The sequence below is a fragment of the Danio rerio genome, chromosome 6, assembly GCF_052040795.2.
Source record: "Danio rerio strain M-AB ecotype USA chromosome 6, GRCz13ab, whole genome shotgun sequence".
NCBI classification, from domain to species: domain Eukaryota; kingdom Metazoa; phylum Chordata; class Actinopteri; order Cypriniformes; family Danionidae; genus Danio; species Danio rerio.
Window position 1 is genome coordinate 54318004 of NC_141026.1, and position 15295 is coordinate 54333298.

Genomic DNA, 15295 nt, shown 5'->3' on the forward strand with positions numbered 1-15295 from the left:
TTCAGTCGATGTATAATCTCAATTTCAAAACATTTTCTACACTATTGTCTGGTTTTGTGGTCCAGAAACACAAACTTCTGTGTTTAACTTCTGAATGAAGTGTTGATTAATGCGTTCTTCATCTTTGTCTGTCAGGTTTGATCTCAAAGAAGAGCAGAACTGAAGTGCACTTCATCAGGTCAACATCGCTGACAATAATCATCATTTTATCCTTATATCCATTCGTCAATATGTTTTTTTCAGAGTGAAAAATGATCTTTGTGGATTGAGCATAATGCTGCGTTGACAAATGACGAGTATTATATCTGAAGTGAAATATGAATGAATGTGTCAGTGTGTGAATGTTGAGCAGGTTTCTGGAAAGAGTCTGGTCTTCCTGTGCAGGTTGCAGGACTTTTGTATTTGTGTTTACATTTAGAAGGAAAAAAAGCATTTGTTTGTTTAAAGTGGGATTTCGTCTTGTTTTTAATCAAAGAAATATTGTTTTATTGATCGTACGCACACACAGTAGTAGGTATTGTCTGAATATACACTTATGAAGAATTATGAGTGACCGGATTTTTGTGCACCACAAATATAGTGTTTAATGCAGAGTTCAGACTACACGATTTTTGTGTCAGATGTTTTCACACTGTATGACTATCTGGGCTAGCGTTTCACCACTGCTTTGTTTACACTGCCAGATGGATCGGCGACAGGGGCTTTCACACCTCATGACTTTACAATAGGAAGAATCACCCACGACTTTGTCTTGGTCCACAAACTACGTCTCACAACCAAACACACGCAAGAATCGACATGGAAACAACGTGGGGTCACGTAGTACATCTATTGTTATTAACTATATAATGAGAAAGACGGCTTTACTGGGGTAGAAAATCTACTTATTTTGCTCACCTGGCTTTTGAAGGGAATTAACAACCTCTCAACTTTATTCTTTTACATCTGATTGTGATTTTGCCCAGATGACACATCAAACAGACATGGGTGCTCCTGCCAATTTACACTAGTTTTTCTTTAGTTTCTTGGGTCCAAATGGACTGAAAGAAGCCCTTTTAACTTCTCATACAATCTCCTGCTGGCCTGCAGATACCCACACTAGTGTATGCTGCTCTCTCATATGGTGTAGGTGATCTCTAATGTTATTTTCAATCAGAACACACTTCACAGACATGATTTGAATCGCCTACAGCTCCAGATATTTAGCAAGCCAAATATCTCTCGGGCATCGGCGACTCATCAGCGATTCTCTCAGATCGCGTCTTTGATAGCTCATGCTGTGTGATTGTCACTCACGTGAACGAGCACAGATTTTTCTGATTTCTCGAAATCAGGGCTGAAATCTCGCAGTCTGAACTTGGCAAAAAAAAGTATGACATGACCACCTGAAACTATTTTAGATGTCGTATGCCGTCACTGCTGCGCTTAACATAGTTTTGCAGATTGTCTACACATGTGACTTGAGCTTCTGTTGTCACTGCCATGTATATGATATGTAGAAACGCACTCTTTATGTGTCAAAACTACATGATGCTTTTGTTACATTTTAGGCCTTAAAATGTCATTTGTATTATTTTTTTTAACTGTCATTTATGTTGCCAAAAAGCACTGGTCTATATATGGAAAATCCTTAATGCTTTATGGAGATTTGTTCATTTGTAATGTTTCACAGCCATCTGTATTTAAAATGAGATCATTTCTCAAACGTGTCTATGCACAAAACCAAGCATATGCCTCCCTTCAGGATATAAAATCTGTTAATCACAGACGATGTTGACATTTTTTATCTCATATGGTTTCAGAACTTTAAACACCCTCTTAATCGCTTTAGCATATACAATATTTAAAATAATAAAGGTTTATAGGCTTTACTTGAAAGTGGCATGTAAGATTTTCAAACATTTGGACTCTAAAAAGGCATCTTTTCCACAAGTTATTAAGCTGTTTTGAAAATGAGCGTAGATCTGACCCCACATCTGTGCATAAGCAGGTTTTATAAATGCTCTGTTTTGAGTTTCAGAACTGCATTCAATGCTTTATTTTTCCCCTGTTTGTCTGTCTGGAGACGTCTTTACTCTAAGGATTGGTATCTAACTTATCTAGTCATATTTACAAGATTATTGTAGTAATACTGAACCATGATTGGCTGATTAATAACAAACTGTCAACGTCATGAAGCTTCAATAAAGAGTGGGAGTCTCCTTCACATGTAGACCAAAAGATAAGAGTTTTTTTTTTCCCCAACTACCATTCATAATTTGGAGGCAGAATAATTTATTTAGCCAGAAAGAGGCACTTTAAGTTAGAAAGTGATAATTAAAATAACCTGATACACTAAAATGAGTTTTATTTCAAACAAACGCCTTTATTTTGGCCAGCTCTAACTTTTGAATGGTAAATTTTTCCACATCAAATGATTTGAGTTTATTGTGTTGTATTCCACTTGTGTTATATGTGCATGTTACACTCATTTCACCAGTTTTATATTTTACATTGATGCACTGTAATATGTAAGATTTGTGTGCGCAAATTCATAAATACCAAAGACAAGCCATGCTGCACTGTTTCTTTCTGAATGTGTAATATCGTAGCTTCACAGCTTTAATAAATCTGTTACGGCATCAGAATTTGTCCTAAGATATTTATTGCTATTCCAACAGCATATGCATTAACTACATGCTGCAAAAATCACATACGAGATCTTTTACGGAAGCGATACGGTTATTTTATTGACTAAAGCACTGTGTTCGAGCAGAAAACATCTGTCAGCAGTTCCAGGACAGGTGGTCTTCAATAAAAACACTTTATTTTGTCTTGGCATTTTCACAAAGACAGCATGACGAGCAGTTCATACATGAATATTACAGTGAAGACGTGTGTGTGTGTGTGTGTTGTGAAGGTAAGAGTGCGTTCGTCCATGAAAAAACCCCACAAGCTTTTAAACCAACCAATGTTGACTTCCAGCTCCGTTCAGGCTCTTCTTAAGATGCCAAAACCGTTCCGCTTTATGTGAGACTGCAAAAGAAGAAATGACAAAGGTTAAGATGTGTTCTCAAATAACATTAATGCACGGTTTATCAAAGAATCTGCACATATTAAAAAGTCTTGCATTTCAAAAATTAAATTTCAGGCCTTAAAAAGTCTTCAATTCACTGAAATATTGTCTTGTGGGTTCTAAATCATTTCAAACGGGTCGTAATTTTCCTTTCACCAACAAAACATCTCAATAAAACTAAATAAAATAACTAATATTATAACAGTCTAACTATAATACACAGTTTTAAATTTTTAAAGTTATGTTGAAAAAAAAATGTACATAACTAGGGTCTGCTTGTTTTGACTCATTTAAAATTCAATTCAATCTAATTCGTTTTTATTTCTAAAGCACTTCATGATGTAGATTGTGTCTAAGCAGCTTAACAGAAGTTCTACTAAATTAAAACTGTCAGTCCAGATTTCAGAGTTTAATGCCCTGTTTCCACTGAGTGGTGCGCTTTTATGGCCGTTTCCATTTTTCAGCACACTTTCCAAAGGGTACCAAACACGAGAAAGGGTACTAAAAGATGAAGCTACACGCGCCGTTGAACACTGATTGGTTACAGAGAAACGTCACGAGCTCGTGTGCAGCTAGCCAGAATGAAAACAAAGGAACCGCCATGTTGTAAAACACAACCAAGACATTACACTGTAAAACTATATGCATATAATAACGAGCCATGGATGACTGAGCTCAAACAAACCTTGTCGTTGTCTTCTTGATGTACAGTGATCTCAATGCTTATACTAGGTGATGTGTTTTTTTTTTTTGTTTTTTTTTGCACTGTCTCCCCGTGCCGCCTCCAGCAAGATGCTGCTCTGGGCGATCGCCTATATTGCCCATGCCTAAATCCGCCACTGCTAGAATGAATTAGTATTAGTTTTTTTTGATTGGGAAAGTCATTTTTTTTCTGCTGGGCAAATTAAAATAATCCTTAGTGTTAAGCAATATGTAAGTCTGAAATTTCATTTTTCATGGTCGTAAAAAAAAAAAATCTTGAAATGGTCTAGTGAAACCTGCAGACACCCTGTTTATACCAATAAAGTCAGAGTTCTTTATTTACTCACACTTAAGTTCCGGTCAGACCACACGATTTCCTTGACGTAGGGTGTTGTGGTAATTCGTAAACGACAAAAAAAACGACATTTCCCGATTATCTAAGCGGGTGCTGCCAATAATGTGCCGGTCAGGTAATAAAAAAATAGGCTACATATTTACTTATGGGTGGGTCACAGGTAGATAAGACCAATCATTGGTTATGCAAACTTCAACTACTTTCTCTAAAATACTGAAGTGTTTTAGGCTATTTTATTTGACACTGCACAAATATGCAGACATCTTCATTCTCACAATGAGCTTCTGAGTTCTCTTATCCTTTTAACAGAGTTTGTTCTTCCGCGGTAATCTGGGAACATGTTCAGTGCTGCGAATACATCGCAAAAAAGCATTTCCTGCTTATTCAAATTTGTCATTAATATTGAAAACAGTTTATTATAGGCTTCTTTGAAACTGAATATTTCACTTTGGCTAGATTATTATTTTATTTACAAACCATCACAATCTCATGGCAACCTATTATTTTCCATGACCGTATGAACCCTGTACTATTGAATTCAATATTATGATTAAAAAACAGAATAAAAATACTATGAAGTCAATGACTAGAATATCATATTTTGTGTTCAACATAAGAATCTCAACAGGTTTATGCATTTGATGGGCTTATTTTCATAGTGTGGAATGAAGCAATCTGTGAAATCAACACGTTCATTTGTTGTACACAAACACTGATGTTTAATGTGATGGGCCCATTAGTGTATTTGTCTGCAGTGGTGGTCTGGTACCTGTCGATGAGCGAGTCCCTCATAGTAGTAGCGATGGCGCTGGGCTGTGTTTCGCTCAGTCTGAAGACGCTCTCGATGACTGAGAGCTCAGTGCTGGTGGTGTCCAGACCACAGAAAGCACACCAGTCGTTCACCACCATCCCGGCGGCGATCACTTCACTGCCACGATTCACTGTACCAGCCTGCAGACAGAGACTTCGGTTAACACTCATCAGTGAACATTTAATGAGTACATTCGAGAGGCTTTCCAACACAACAACTTCAGCCCACGTTGAAACTTTTGATTTAAATATATATATATATATACATAGTAATGGTGCAGAAGCATGTGAAGATGATTTACGGTCTTGTCAGTGATGAAGCGTCAGCAACTTACCACTAAAGGCACCTGCAGGAGTGACGAGAGCTCGTCCTGATCTTCTATGGATGTTTTGGCGTGAACGAGGCCTCCCTGATTACTGAAAGCACAATAACTACCCACAAGCACCTGCTCTGCGACCGTCTGTCTGAACACCTCCACCTTCAGAGTGTCTGCTAGAATCTCTTCTGTCTCCTGCGGACAATTCAATACATTTCTGATAAATACACCAACTATGAAAAACTAAACAAAACCATCTGTGTTCATTTGCATCGATTAATTTGTCATTTTTTGACAATGAAAAACAAAAAAGTGCTTTGTTTTTTGACCGATTAATATATAATAATTACACACTCACTTATTTTTCTTATGTGAAATGCTTATTTTAATTGAAATTAAAATCATTTATATAAACCAGTGCTGTCAATATTAGTGCGTTAACGCATGTAATTAATTTGAAATAATTAACATATTAAAATTTTTTTTTACACAATTAACGCAGTTTCAGTTTTTTTCCTGTTGTGGTGGACGTGTGTTCAACATGCAAAGAAATATAGATAAGACCAAGGAAGCACTTCTCGAAGTAAAGTTTAAAACAATTAATGTCGCATCACCAGGCTATCCAGCGTTTCCTCTAGAGTTTCATCTAATTTCGTATGTTTCATTGTTAATCTTTCAACTTTTGTTTCAATGGAATTTGATACCATATGCCGAACTAAAAGAAAAACCTCCGCACTTCGTGACTCTGTGGTCCTTTAAGGGAACCAAAAGTTGCTGTTTACATGGTGGACTCTTAATAAGAGTATTATCTTGATCATATTAAAATCAGAGTCTTGGTGTCCATGTAAATGTACTCTGTGAAACTCAGATGATGTCGCGAGCTGTCAAAGATGGCCCATTCTGTCGTGTTTCCCCCTTAAACGCAACCTTTGTAAAGCGTCTGCTTCACGTTGTTGTGTCAGAATTCTTGTAAAATACAGCCAAACTTAAGAATGCTTAGTTTAAGCAAATTTGATGAATGCGATCATGCATGTTGAATCTGAAGAGAGTCGATCCGGTTGTGCTGTCCTGCGCGTGTTGTTTATGTGTGTGTGTGTGTGTGTGTGTGAGTGTGTGTGTGTGTTCTCAACTATCAGCAATACAACTTTTCAACGAGTACAATTGTTTGTTTGTATTAAATACTTTATCATTATTTTAATTTTCCAATTTCCATATCTGCAATGCCTGTATTTTGGCATTTTTTTATAGTCCACTTAGAATCCAACATGGAAATCAAGGTTTTCTTTATTGGTGTTGATTGTTTTGAAATTCAAATGGCATTAACATGCCTGTGTTTTAATTTCTGTAATAAATATGGCTGTCAAGCCAGGATCTTGATGTTTTATTGTGGGTTTGTTGTTTACATGAAGAAATGTGGGTTACAAGTTAAACAAAAATTATAATAAACAATTATATTTTGAATTTAAGTCGTTTTTTATCTTGTGTTTACATTAATTTTACATTTGAATAGCCAAAATTACAAGTTTCAGTCTTTTAAATGTGACTTATTGCGTTTAATTGCAAAAAAGTGTGATTAAATTAAGTTAAATTAGTTAAGTAACTTTTTCCTTGTTTTATCAAAATATGAAATAGGCCAAATATCAAATTTCTTGTTTTTTTTCCTGACTTTCAATGACTACAGCTGCATTTACACTGCAGATCTTGATGGTCAATTCATATTTTGTGACTATCCGATTTTTTAATTTTGAAGACCTTCTTACATCATCTTTTAAAAGTGACTCATATCTGATTGTCTGCATTTACACAGCACACGGCAAAGGGGAAATGACCAGGGGGGGGGGAGTGCGGGCGCTGACTAACAGCTGATAATAAAAGAAGGTTTTTTTTATGTCTCTTCGCAGGGTTTATTTTTTTTTATTCTTTTTGACAAGTTGTTTTACTATAGTTTATGGCAGAATAGTTCTCATTTGTCCATCTTCATTTAATCTTGGTCTTTTTAAACCAGTAGGCATCCAACAGGCAATATAGGTGTAGTATAGCCTAGGGCCCCCGATTTTTGGAGGGCACCACGAGTGCTGCTTTTATGTTATATTTACTGTGAACGTAAGCGCAAGAATGAGCATTTAAAAATTCATTAATAATGCGCATTGCACAAACCCCATTAAACACGATACAATTCACTGTGAGGAAAAAAATAACCTCCACATTTCATTAAAAGAATAGCTCTGTATAATTCATACATGACAAATAAATTAAAACGATTGTAAATACACAACAACAGTAATAATATAAGCAGAAAATATTAGAAAAATATCAAGCAGCACCACACTATATAACACCGCCTGGGATCAGCTATTGGATGGACTAGAATGACGTAACGTATTCATACACAGATTCCACATATCTCTCCAAATTGCTCACGATCAATATAAAGCTGAAAAGTGTCTTAAAGTCTTACGTAATATGTCACAAGTGTTGTTGCTATTTTTAATAAGTCTTAATCAAATTTTCATTTGAAATAAAATGGCGTCTAAACGGAAGAAAGGGGAAAAAACCATGGGAAGAAATACTGTCAAAATTTCCTTGCTCTGTTAAACATCATTTAGGAAATGTTAAAAAATAAACAAATCAAAGGGGTGGAATAATTCTGAATTCAACTGTATGTTCTGCTATACACAATACATAATTAGTAGTGCAGTATTAGGACGTGTTTTACAAATGCAACCAATCGGCCACATTCAGCATGTTTTATTAAATAATCAGTTAATTATCTGTCCCACTAATTCAGCCTGCTGAAAAAAACAGGGTTTCCCGTAATTTTGTCAAAATCGAATCTTATCCAGTCTCTAATACAAAGTTTTGTTTGTGTAAATCTCTGTATGAAAAGCTAAAACATCTCCAGCATTTCGAGTTATTTATGCATATATTTGTGTAATTCATTTACAAAAAAATGCATTTGATTCATGTTTTATTTGTATGTGTCATACTTATATACTCAATGCTAATAAATGAGTGTTTTCAGGCTTACAAACTTATTTATTTAAATCTGAGCAAATATTTTTGCTTATGTATTATAGGTTAAATGTTACAGTAATAAAAATCTATACACTTAAATATTAAAAATAGTTTTTTGTTTTTTTTATCTCGCCTAGTGACCCTGAACCCTATGGGCCGGCACTGCCTGCAACTATCGACTTCCATAGTATTCATTTTTTCCTACTATGTAAGTCAATGGCTACAGGCTTTCAACATTCTTCAAAATATCTTCCTTTGTGTTCGACATAAGAAATACATTTTTATAGTCACTTGAGGGAGAGTAAATAGTGATCAATTTTTATTCCTGGCTGAACTATCCTTTTAAAGTTTGAAGATGTTCTTACTCTGTCAAGGTCTGGATGAACGAGAGCAACATAGTCGTTACAAGCGATGACGTTTCCCAGTGCAGAAAGACGCTCCTCTACTCTCTGGATGCGCACGGAGTCTGGCAGGCAGTTTCTGATGTGCTGTAACTCCTGATCTGTCGTGTTGTTGGGCACCAAGAGACCGTGACGGTTTCCTGCAGAAGAGCGTCACAGACCACACGACATCTATTATTGATCAAACAAGAGGTAACAAGACCTAATGTGACCAAGGTAGATATAGAAACAGTAAAGTTTCATCATTAACTACTGATTTCTTGTTATCAGGACCATATTCAAAGAAATGCAATAGGGTTGTTTCTGAAATACAATATACTGATATGTAGGCCCACAGATTTCCAGCTAATCATTGAGTCTATTTGTTTACTTGTGTAAATGTGTGTACATTTAGATTTACTTATAAGTAATATTATTGATAAATATGAAAATGTTCATATGACTTATTTACAATACAGTAAGTAAAATCATACGTTCTGTCTTTTAGTGGATTATTATGAGAGACTTGCTTTGTTTACTAAATAAGTAGATCTATTTGAATATGCACTGTAAACATTAAATAAGTTTTTAAAAAGTATTATTTCTCTTTCATATATTAAGTTTTTAATTATGATACTCCCAAAATCACTCCGCATAAATACGCAGATTTTTTTTGTTGACCCCCCTCCCTAATTAACACTTGATCCGCATTGAAGGAAGTCAAAACATAACGTATGGGAAGGTCAGCCCTTTAATAGGAAGAAGTAGCTTTTTCAGATCTGTATCTTGAATAATAAAATTAACAAATAAAATAATGGCTAATATGCATATACATTTGACTGACTGAATGGTGGGAACTATTATTGGGAAAAATTTTATTACATCTTATTGATAAATTAGGTCATGAATAAAGGAACTAAGCTGAAGGAAAATGAATGAATGAATGAAACTGGATTAAATAAATGTTCTTACCCACACACATTCTCCCAATGATTCGACATCCTGCTATAGAGGCATGAATGACGGGCATCGTTTCTGACAGTTCACCTTCAAAAACACTAAAAGCAAACAGGTATAATCACAATCACATTATTATTCAATCACTACAGTATATACAGTTGAGAATTATTCGCCCCCCTTTGCATTTTGTTTTCTTTTTTAAAATTTCCCAAATTGTTAAACAGAGCAAGGAATTTTTTACAGTATGTCTGATAATATTTTTTACTTCTGGCAAAAGTCTTATTTGTTTTATTTCGGCTAGAATAACGCAGATATATATATTTTTTATATTTTAAGGTCAAAATTATGAGCCCCTTTAAGCATTTTTTTTTTCATAAGTCTACAAAACAAACCATCGTTATACAATAACTTGCCTAATTACCCTAAACTGCCTAGTTAACTTAATTAACCAAGTTAAGCCTTTAAATGTCACTTTAAGCTGTATAGAAGTGTCTTGAAATATATCTAGTCAAATATTATGTACTGTTATCATGGCAAAGATAGAATAAAAACAGTTATTAGAAATGAGTTATTAAAACTATTATGATTAGAAATGTGTTGCAAAAACCTCTCTGTTATACAGACATTGGTGTGAAAAAAAAGAGGGGCACTAATAATTTCGACTTCAACTGTATAGATAGATAGATAGATAGATAGATAGATAGATAGATAGATAGAGAATTTTTATAGAAATACAATTTAAGATTTACCTGTAAAAATTTTCTGAACCACCAATTGCTACCAAACAGTATGTGTTAGTAAGCTTGGCAAAGCATCCAATTTCATTATTCTTTTCAAATGATGCACGAACTGCCATTCTGCTGATCTGGAGGAAGCTGTCTGAATCTGGTGGAAAAACAATATTTTAGGGATATATAGTTTAAAAAAAACTTTGAACACAGAAACACTTTATTACAACTAATAATAACGGTTATTTGATGAAAAGTGAAAGTCTGTTTAGGCTCAACAGAGATTAAGGTTAGGTTGTTTTTTATGTTCACATATTCGGACGTTCTCCTTGATTATATAATTTCAGTTAAGTATTCTTTGCTAATTGTAAATAGTTAAATCACATTAGCAGCCAATAATTATCAAAGTACACCACTGTTCACCGTCAATTAAATAGTGCTAATGTTGTTTTAAAGACATATTTACATGTTGTTTCAGACTAAATATTCAAACTACCACGGTCAACAATATAATAAGCGTGTCACAAGTTGTCACTTAATGAATGCGCGAATATAAAACCAACCTCACCTCAAGTCAACAGAGGGTAAACTTCACTAACATCTTATCGGGTAACGTTAACGTTATAAATTGAGTGAGAGGAACATTTTTATGTAACTCAGTCAAACGTTTGACAACATTTAAAAATATGTCGTGTCTAGAGGAGCAAGACTAACCTAATTTTCAGCAAAACTTCAGAGTTTAACGCGTTTTAAGTAACTTTTACTGAATAGCCACTGGTCGAGGTGGTTAGCAGTCGGCTAAATGAAGTTACTTCAACTTCTCTAGACATTAAACGCCAACAATTCTCTACCCTCGAATGACGACGCGGGTAATAATACAAATTATGAGCTAAACGTCATTACACAATAAAATTAAACTTAATTGTAAGAGTAATTGTATATTTACCGAATGTCACTATGGAGAAGCGTGGACGAGCCGTTTACCACGTGTTTAGTTTACCTCACTTCCTCAACGTGGCAACGTCAAAGCGTTGGGGTACGTCATACGTGAGCCCCTGTTGTCACGGGAAACACTACTTTCTTTGTTTTGATTCTCAAGTATCACGTTAGAGCCTTGATCTTTAAATAATAAATGTTTGTATCCGTATTATAATTTTTTTTATTTGTAATAATTATAAAATATAATAAACCATCAAACGTGTTTTTTTTTATTATAATAGAAATGTTGCTGGGCGATACGGTGGCTCAGTGGTTAGCACTGTCGCCTCACAGCAAGAAGGTCGCTGGTTCGAGTCCCTGCTGGGTCAGTTGGCATTTCTGTGTGAAGTTTGCATTTTCTCGCCGTGTTGGCGTGGGTTTCCTCCAGATGTTCCCGTTTCTCCCACAGTCTAAAGACATGCGTTACAGGTAAATTGAATAACTTAAAAGTTTTAACTAAATTGGTCATAATGTACGAGTGTGAAATGTGAATGAATGTGTATAGGTGTTTCCCAGACCGGGAATGCATTTGGAAGGGCATCCGCTGTGTAAAACATATGCTGGATGAGTTGGCGGTTCATTCCACTGTGGCGACCCCTGATGACTAAAGAGACTAAACCGAAGGAAAATGAATGAATAAATAAAATATTAGTATACCATTATAAAATTGTATGATCTGATAGTTTATTTCAACACAACACATTATTAAATTAATCTGCAAACAAAAAAAAGAAATAAATAGTAACTAATAAAACTAAATAAGTATTACGTCAGAATAATGTTTTGGGTTTTAAATGTTAAAGACAGAGTTCCTCGTTAATATATGATAAATATATAAATATTAACGTTACTCAAAACTTTTACTTAATAATTAATACCAAAATATCTTAAATGATTTAATATTCTAGTCTTTGTTAAAAATGTTTTTGAATTTTATTTTAACTAAATAATAATAACTAATAATACAATATATTAAATTATTAATTTACGCAGCAAACAAAAATAACATAAAGAAATGAATAAACCCGATTAGAGTAATTATTATTAATTACATGCATTTTTTAAATGATAGTGCTTTACAATAACTTTAATTACAGTGTAACCTTCGATGAAAAAATATACAATTATAATAATTAACCTACATAAACAAACAAAAATAAAGAATAAAACATATATTTACAATCCCTACAAATACTTAATCCCTTTAGTCACTTTTGCTGTACAATATTCTATTCCACAGCATAACACTTTTTAAAATTAAGTAATTAAACAAAAACACATATTATTATTATTATTATTATTATTATTTAAATTAGCACATTTATATATTTATAGACAGACGCTGACTCAGACTGGCCAGCCCTGTCACCGGGCAAAGTCTAGAAGGTATACAGCTATGGATACTCACCTCAATATAGCATATAATATAGCATACAATAACTTTTGTCGACAATATCCAATATTTTTACATTGCTGTGAGGGTTGGGTTTAGGGTACACGTTAATAAAACACAATTTAATGGATAATTTAATAAATAATATAAATATTACTCGTTAAAATTACTGTTTTACATTAATGTGAGGGTCGGGGTAGACGTTAATAAAACACGATTAATGGATAATTTAATTAATTATGTAAATAATTGTCGTTAATTTTCGGCTGCAGCTGTATCCCTTCTAGCAACAACTCGTGTTTTTGTCCCCAACCACAAACCTGCATAGCAACAAAACACGCCTCTCCTGTCAATATGGATTTCTCAGCCAATCGGCATTGAAGTTCGGCGTGACGTCACGTTTGTTGACACTTCCAGAGCGTTAGCTAAAACGTCACTGCAGCAGCGCGCGCCCGTGACCCTCGCCGTCCACCCTGCGTTTTCTGCCTGGAAACATCGCGAACTAATCGGTGAAACGCTGGATTCCGGGGGCTGGAGCCGGTGTGCGGTAAAGTCCTGACGTGCCTCGGCTCGTTAACACACAATATTGATCTGTTTTTGTCCCAGTCACGCTGACAAACGCTCTCTAAGTGCTGCTGCTTCTGTAGGTTTTGTTCCGTCCTCAATGCATAGCTGTCTGCTGGAGGAAAGTGTGGCTGTTACCACAGATATAACGTTATCATTTTAGAAATTCAATTAAAGGTTCAGGTAAAGTTGGTTTCATATTACATATTTGGACATTTACTTTAATATAATTTCAGAAAAGTTACGTTATACTAAAGGGGGAAATAATATTAGCAGCCATTGAGTGTCAAAGTACAACATTGTTCACAATTAATTAAATAGAGTAATGTTGTTTTGAAGTCTTTTAACATTCTGCATCACTATTTTATTAAACACCAAAGTCTTAATATGCGAATATAAAAGTTCAGTAAACGAAATAAATATCCACAGATTTTATCCAGCAAATATTTTTTAACAAAAAAAAAAAAAGATGGTGTTGATAAAGTTTACTTTTTGCAATAAATACAAGGAGGCTGCTTTACATTTATTTTAGTATTGTACATACACCACTACATTATGGTGTGAGGCTCAACAATGTATTAACGATAGTATTCTATTCACTGTTCAAAACTTTTATCCTTATGGGAAAATGTACTTTTTGGTTTTGGTTTGGGGGTTTGGTATTTTTAGATAATACACCAAGGTTAAATTGTCATTAATTCAAATAAATTGTTATTTAATTATTGAATTAAAATGCATAGCTAATTATAAAAATGTAAATAAAAAGTGTAAAATAAATACTTAAAGCTGGTCAAAATAACAAAAAGGACTGTATGTTTTAGACCTGTTATTCATTTTTGAGCAACACATTACTAATTGTTTAACTTCGGAAAGTTAAGAAGTCAATAGAAGTCAATCAGAAGAAAAGAAAATCTATTTTGCTCAATTATTTTTCGTTCTAAATTACAATATAATTATTAGAAAATTGGAGAAAATCTTGCCAGACATAATAAAACAAACATTTTACTCAAAGGCAAAGCTATAACAAGTAAATCTGGTAAAATTAAGCATTTTAAAGTGGTATCTAATTTTTTAAGCTAAATTTAATCTGTTGTATTTTATTTAAGAAATGGCCTCGAATCATAGCACCAATATGGCTGCTCTTGACCAGAGACAGAGGGATACAGGCAATCTGCCAAGCCAAGGTGAAGTATCTTCATCCAGTGTCCAAACTGAACCCGGTACTACTGATCCCCAGGACCGACTGGATCCTCACCCTGACCTGCCCCAATGCCAAATGGGCACCAGAAAGGTAGACGACATGCGCTTCATGATATCCTGCACTAACTGGTACTGAAGATGTTGCAGAAGAGAAAAGACATTTGGACAATTTCCCTTCGAGTGAGTGCCAAATTTAGTGCGGGACGCTGGCGAAGTGGAGATGTTGCAGTTTTAATGCTGCTTAAATGGGTTTGGTGTTGTTTATGCATTTAAAGCAATAGTTTTGCCATAATTTACTCACTCTCAAGCCATCCTCTACATTTATTAATTTAGCAAAAAAATCATCAGACAGTTGTTGTATATAAATGCTACAACAAGTCTTACCAAGTCTATGAGTAAATTTTTTTTTCTTTTTTCCACAGTGTATATGACTTTCTTCTGTCAGACAAACTGTGTCAGAGTAGTTGTAAATGTTATCCTGGCTCTTCCATGCTGTATAATGGTGTTGGATAGCTTTCAAAGGTGCATAAATCCATTGTAAAACTATCCCATATGTTGTCATTGGGTTAATACATGTTTTATGAAGCAGATCAATTTGTTTTTGTAAGAAAAACATTTCAATTGCATTTTGCTCTACGCCACTGATTATCATATGTATATATTAGTACGGTGTAATGTCTCGGCTGTGTATTTAAAAATGTTGCTTCCTTTGTTTTCATTTTCCTGGCTTGTTGCATGCTTGTGACATTTCTGTGTAAACCAATAGCATTCAGCTGCACGTCTTGCTCTACCATTTGGTACACTTTTGTTGTGCTAGGTAACCTTTGGAAAAAGCACC

At 34.5% G+C, this 15295-nt stretch overlaps 2 protein-coding genes and 2 long non-coding RNA genes across 9 annotated transcripts in view; 3 read left to right on the forward strand and 1 right to left on the reverse strand.

The window, feature by feature from the left end:
- esyt1b (extended synaptotagmin-like protein 1b) overlaps window positions 1-2627 on the forward strand; it is a 72430-nt gene extending 69803 nt beyond the window's left edge. For all 4 annotated transcript variants that reach the window (XM_087258014.1, XM_087258015.1, XM_087258016.1 and 1 more), the window contains one exon: window positions 136-2627. In XM_087258014.1, coding sequence (XP_087114140.1) covers window positions 136-163 — 28 coding nt within the window. In that variant the 3' untranslated portion in view covers window positions 164-2627. The remainder of the gene's footprint in view (window positions 1-135) is intronic.
- Window positions 2628-2702: 75 nt separating this feature from the next.
- Window positions 2703-11320, reverse strand: eif6 (eukaryotic translation initiation factor 6). Of its 3 annotated transcripts, none has more exons than XM_087255197.1 (7): window positions 11037-11320; window positions 10344-10479; window positions 9607-9692; window positions 8620-8795; window positions 5258-5434; window positions 4882-5063; window positions 2703-3015 (listed from the first exon to the last, which is right to left on the reverse strand). In XM_087255197.1, the coding sequence occupies exons 2-7, from the start codon at window positions 10448-10450 to the stop codon at window positions 3006-3008; spliced, it is 738 nt and encodes a 245-aa protein (XP_087111323.1). In that variant the 5' UTR covers window positions 10451-10479; window positions 11037-11320; the 3' UTR covers window positions 2703-3005.
- A 51-nt stretch (window positions 11321-11371) lies between these two features.
- On the forward strand, window positions 11372-11962 carry LOC141386370 (uncharacterized). The gene is made up of 3 exons (XR_015494269.1): window positions 11372-11456; window positions 11543-11729; window positions 11806-11962. It is a non-coding gene; the product is annotated as an uncharacterized LOC141386370 (long non-coding RNA).
- Window positions 11963-13128: 1166 nt separating this feature from the next.
- On the forward strand, window positions 13129-15136 carry si:ch211-239j9.1. Its single transcript, NR_170221.1, is given in 2 exon segments — window positions 13129-13240; window positions 14364-15136. It is a non-coding gene; the product is annotated as a si:ch211-239j9.1 (long non-coding RNA).
- Window positions 15137-15295: the final 159 nt, after the last annotated feature.